We start from the raw sequence: 6000 nt of genomic DNA, 5'->3' as shown, positions 1-6000 counted from the left end.
GGGAAAGCGGGTGTCTTTAGGAGACGCAGTGCTGAGGGGCAGAAGATGTCTCAGGATGCCAAAAATGTAATGTAAAAACATTGGATATCACAGAAAAACCTGACCTTGACTGTATAGGTTGTGGTGTGAAGGTTAGGGTTAGGGTGTGAGGGTACAGCTGATGTCTTTTGTGTCTGTGTGTTTTGCAGAGACTGCCTCTGGCTGTGTTTGTTGAACAGCGGCACCAGTGTGGTGGCAGGGTTTGCGGTCTTCTCCGTCCTGGGGTTCATGGCCCATGAACAGGGCGCTCCCATCGAGGAGGTGGCAGAGTCAGGTACTGCACCTCTAATGTCTATTACAGTTTTTCTCTTATTGCTTTAACCACTAACATCGGAACCTCAAACACAATGACCAAAACCTGAAACTGGTGTATTTTATCTCACACACCAATTCTTTACAACACATTTCTTGCTTATCACTCATTTTGCAGCTCTAAACCACACAGTTAACAAAACACTAAATACAATTCTCTACATTTGGCACAATCTTCCTTGATAAAATCTCTTGTGTTCACATGGAAAACACCACCATTCAGAATGCTGAACTCAAACCACCAATCACACAATCACACTCCTCATATGGGCAAACATCTATTGCTTTTCAATGGGCAATCATAGCTTTAGCAATAAAAGGGCCAACGGTGAGCTCTCATGTGTCTTGTGGCCTTAGTATATAGTATATGCAAAAGGCTTATTTTATTTTTTCTATTGTCTGTATTGTCTGTATCACTTTGCAAATCCAACTGTCATTGCTGAGATGTGCACAGTATTTCAGAATTTAGAAAAACGTTATATTCTTGTATCTGTGTGTTTTATATTTGAGTATGAAAACATAACAGTTTATAACAGGCTACTGTACGTATGTAGTGTAACACTGAAAATGCAAAAGGCCTACTGATAATCTTATCATAGTACTGTTTTCTGCTGATCATAGTGTTTTCCATTGTACACATCAGAGTTCAATTGGTTCTTACAAGTGTCTATTCGTTTTGATGGTGTGTGTTTGTCATTTGACGACAACATTTCATTTTGAGAGATTTGTGGAGTTTGGGGTTTTGTGTGTGAGTTTTTGGATTTGTGTTAAGAGTTAAGAGAAAATGAGCCATGCTTTGACTAAACGTGTTAAAGGGATAGAGGAAAACTGTAAGATCATACACAATGAGGTAACATCAGAGACACAGCGGGCAGACACAGTTAACCTTGGTTGCTGTCTGATCCAGGTCCTGGCTTGGCGTTTATTGCGTACCCCCAGGCCATCGCCATGATGCCTCTGCCCCAGCTGTGGGCAGTCTTCTTCTTCATCATGATCATTCTTCTAGGTCTGGACACACAGGTAAACACAGGACACACAGGTAAACACAGGACACACAGGTAAACACAGGACACACAGGTAAACACAGGACACACAGGTAAACACAGGACACACAGGTAAACACGGGACACACAGGTAAATCACATGCAGAAAAAAAAAGTAATTCTGGAAGAATAGGAAATACACACACAGTGTAAAGTGGTGTCAAGTGACAGAAGGTGACGTTAGAATGATAAGGTTCTATCTCCGTTTAGGGTAGTTCAGAGATATTGAGCGTCAAAGTTTTTACATTCCATTATGTTTTGTGAGATGGAACCTTTGTATTTTATTAATTACTAACTCAAAAATTTCAACATTTTAAAAATAACACCACACAGGCATTAATAAACACCTAATGGATCAGATTATGTAAAAATAGATAGATAAAATGGAGATAGAACCTTATAATTCTAACGTCACGAGAAGACACCTGACTAACCAGAAATACCCTGTCAAGCCAATTATCCAATACTTTTTGTGCCCTGAAATTGGGGAACTATTTCTAAAAGGATTGTAATTTCTAAACGGTGAAACCCAATCTGAACATTTTTGTTTTTGAAAAAATGTAAATTAAAATGAATTAAAACTGAGAATCTCTACCATAACCTCTTAGTAAAGGTCTCCAATGCTTATGGAGAGCGCTGTACACCTGTGATGACTGTGCCACTGTGGTATACTGTATATCTCTCCTTTCAGTTTGTTGCCATGGAGGTGGTGATGACATCAGTGACAGACCTGTTTCCCACCACACTGCGCAGGCCTGGGCGGCGGGAGCTCTTCCTCTTGCTCTTCTGCTTCGTCTGCTTGTTCTTCCAGCTGATCATGATTACTGAGGTCAGAGAGAGAAAGAGAGAGAAAGTCGTGAGCTTAGAATGAGAAGGTTCTATCTCCGTTTAGAATGATAAGGTTCTATCTCCGTTTAGAATATTAAGGTTCTATCTCCGTTTAGAATGATAAGGTTCTATCTCCGTTTAGGGCAGTTCAGAGATATTGAGCGTCAAAGTTTTTACATTCCATTATGTTTTGTGAGATGGAACCTTTATATTTTATGAATTACTAACTCAAAAATGTCAACATTTTTAAAAAATAACACCACACAGGCATTAATAAACACCTAATGGATCAGATTATGTAAAAAAACTCAATTTTGACAAAAACCTTATAATTCTAACGTCACGAAGTGTGTGTGTGTGTGTGTGTGTGTGTGTGTGTGTGTGTGTGTGTGTGTGTGTGTGTATGTGTGTATGTGTGTATGTGTGTGTGTGTGTGTGTGTGTGTGTGTGTGTGTGTATGTGTGTGTGTGTGTGTGTGTGTGTGTGTGTGTGTGTGTATTCCAAATGTGCAGTGTTTTATGAAAGGCAGAGCGGTGGAAACCGTTGGTACTGGGCTAAATCAGATGCCACACCTGTATTCACGATCAATAACCAGCCACTCAGAGCTTATTCATTGCATGAAACATATACAGTACATACGTATCTGGGTCATAAATTCAATGTGCAGGAGAGTGGAAAGATCAAGTTGTAGACATAATTTCTGAGTACACCACCAGGCTTGATTTGATAGATGCATCACCCATGCCACTCATCATGAAACTAGAAGCAGTCAGACAAATAGCCCTGGTCACGGTTCAGCATCTGTTTTCTAACGTACGCATTCCACGTAAAGTCTATACGTGAAATGAACGATAAGACCGTACTTTTGTTGTAGAAAATGGACTGGACTGAACACTCATACCACACGTGACATCATATTCCACAGCAAACAGGAGGGCGGACTCGGAGTTCCTAACTTTGAGTGGACTTATTCTGCCACCAGACTCAGCCATCTCCTGAACATGCTGAATAGTGACGACCAGTGTGTGAGGGAGACGGCTAGAGCCTCACTGTTCCTGGTCTTACGGAGACGCAAGGTCCCCATGGCACGTCCATCAGAGTCTGTTTCCTGGGATTGAAGAGGAAAGCCAGTGGAAAGTTGGACACTCGCTCCCCAGGATTCGGAGTGGGGTCTGACTGGCCAGACCTCAACGATCTCTGCGGCTGGAACAACGTGGCCCTGGAGTGGGTGGGGTCGAACTCAGAGGCGGTGAGCTGTCTCTGAGGAGATCATCACTGACCCCAGCATCTCAGTGAGGGCAACCGTTAACATCTGTGGGAAAGATCATCTTCTCCCACCAGTCAATACCCGGGGACACCTCATGATGGCGCTACGACAAAGACAACGACAGCACTGGACTGAACTGAAATTGCAAGGGAAGCTGGCATGTCTCCCTGCTGCTGATCACTCTGTCTCTCACGCAGTGTTTAAAAGTGTAACTCTTGATGAGTGTATTGTCACCTTCACTTTAAAAGCTAGGCTGCAGGTTTTACCAACAAAGCTTAACCTCTCCATCTGGCTAAATAAAGCATTTAAAATGTGTGTGTGTGTGTGTGTGTGTGTGTGTGTGTGTCACACTGGCCCATAAGTCTCGTCCTTCCTCTTGCCTGCAGGGTGGGATGTACGTGTTCCAGCTGTTTGACTACTACGCCTGTAACGGAACCTGCTTACTCTTCCTCTCTGTCTTTGAGTCCTTGGCCATCGGCTGGATATTCGGTTAGTTTGAAGTCGACTGTATCTGAACAAGCTTACCATAGCGTGACGTTAGAATTATAAGGTTCTATCTCCATTTTTGGTCAAAATTGAGTTTTTTTACATAATCTGATCCATTAGGTGTTTATTAATGCCTGTGTGGTGTTATTTTTAAAATGTTGACATTTTTGAGTTAGTAATTCATAAAATACAAAGGTTCCATCTCACAAAACATAATGGAATGTAAAAACTCAATATCTCTGAACTGCCCTAAACGGAGATAGAACCTTATCATTCTAAGCTCACGATAGGTCACAGAGTCAGACGCAGGAGGCTACTGTAGACAGTTTAGATTTCATTGGGGCGTACAGCGTGTTTGACAGGATGGGATGCTGGTCAAGGGGTCAGAAGTATAGCAAGTTAGTAGGATAAGACACCGTAAAAACAATATCAAGACACCGTAAAAACACTGAGACTAAAATCAAGACTAACACAATTACATCGAAGTCTCAGTGGATATCAATCAATACAGCTAAACAGCATAAACTTGTATAAAGAGTCCTCACCTGCCTAATGCCCCGACTAACTAATCCTTCAACTAACTAATCCTTCAACTAACTGATCCTTCAACTAACTAATCCTTCAACTAACTAATCCTTCAACTAACTAATCCTCCAGGTGGAGAGAGACTGTGTGGCGTGATAGAGGACATGACTGGGGTACGACCGAACCCCATCTTCAAATTCTGCTGGCTCTTTCTGACTCCTTTGGTCTCACTGGTAAGAAGTGTGTGAGGCTTCAGTGTCTCAATATCACTGGTATTATCACTATGTCGATATATCGTGACGTTAGAATTATAAGGTTCTATCTCCATTTTTGTCAAAATGTAGTTTTTTACATAATCTGATCCATTAGGTGTTTATTAATGCCTGTGTGGTGTTATTTTAAAAATGTTGACATTTTTGAGTTAGTAATTCATAAAATACAAAGGTTCCATCTAATGGAATGACGCTCAATATCTCTTAACTACCCTAAACGGAGATAGAACCTTATAATTCTAAGCTCACAATATGTGGCTGACCTTGATGAGCTCATCTCCTGGTATTATTCATTTTGAAGGGGAATTGTTTTTTCCCCCCCAGTTCTATAATTCCACAATTCACCAGAAGAGGCAGTATACCACAGAGTAATACAATATCACCTGTTGTTGGCTTTCAGTTATGATGCAACGTACACCTGAAGAACCTGCATACAAGCAGCGATTCCAACCTCAGCACAAGATGTTGTCCTCCTGTCTTTCCTTTCAGGTGTCGTTCATCTGCTCCTTGGTGGAGTACCAGCCCCTGACCTTCAACCGCTGGTACGTGTACCCAGGCTGGGCGTACACGACGGGCTGGCTGCTGGCCCTCTCCTCCATCCTGCTGGTGCCTGGGTGGGCACTGCTCCGGCTGGGGGTTGGCCCCGGGACACTGACTGAGGTAGACCGGGTTAGGGTACAGGGGACTAGGGGGGTTATGATGGAGTTTGAGAGGAGCGGGAGAGGTGAAACAATAACTGCCCCCCCATGATTTTTTTTTTTTCAATTCACATTTATTCACACACAGCCATGAACGTTTGGATATTTTCACGTGATTATTGTCTCTCTCTCTCTCTCTCCTCCCAGCGTTGCCTTCGCCTGTGCCAGCCTGACCGTGACCTCCCGTTGACCCGGAAGAGAAAGGCTGAGCTGCAGCGCGTGACATCAGGGATGCCAGAGATGGAGGTGTTCATAGCCACCAGCACTAGTAATGGAACAGGCAACTGATCACATGCCAAGGAAAGCTTCTGTTCGTCATTAATGGAACACTATCTATAAGGGTACAACTCTAGGAAAGGAAAACAGCGCCAACCATAGACCCATACGTGGAACGTCACAATATATATAACTATCCAAGGGCAGGAATAACATAAGCAGCTGAATGCCTCAGTACACTGTTGTCAAGTATTTGTGACGTATTGTGAAGTATTAGTATAAGAACATAGTCACAGCACAGCTGAGGTCAAGCA

At 42.7% G+C, this 6000-nt stretch overlaps 1 protein-coding gene across 1 annotated transcript in view; it reads left to right on the top strand.

Annotated features, from left to right (window-relative positions):
* Positions 1 to 5758, top strand: part of LOC308173993 (sodium- and chloride-dependent GABA transporter 2-like) — a gene marked incomplete at both ends in the record, with an annotated part of 11331 nt that extends 5573 nt beyond the window's left edge. Inside the window, 7 exons of the mRNA XM_080549046.1 lie at positions 189 to 313; positions 1259 to 1371; positions 2086 to 2223; positions 3876 to 3978; positions 4633 to 4733; positions 5262 to 5432; positions 5618 to 5758. Coding sequence (XP_080405172.1) covers positions 189 to 313; positions 1259 to 1371; positions 2086 to 2223; positions 3876 to 3978; positions 4633 to 4733; positions 5262 to 5432; positions 5618 to 5758 — 892 coding nt within the window. The remainder of the gene's footprint in view (positions 1 to 188; positions 314 to 1258; positions 1372 to 2085; positions 2224 to 3875; positions 3979 to 4632; positions 4734 to 5261; positions 5433 to 5617) is intronic.
* Between the last annotated feature and the right edge of the window lie 242 nt (positions 5759 to 6000).

Source organism: Nansenia antarctica, assembly GCF_963989245.1.
Source record: "Nansenia antarctica genome assembly, chromosome: 19".
NCBI lineage: Eukaryota > Metazoa > Chordata > Actinopteri > Argentiniformes > Microstomatidae > Nansenia > Nansenia antarctica.
Note: the sequence above shows the minus strand (reverse complement) of the source record. Positions and strands in the feature narration are given on the sequence as shown.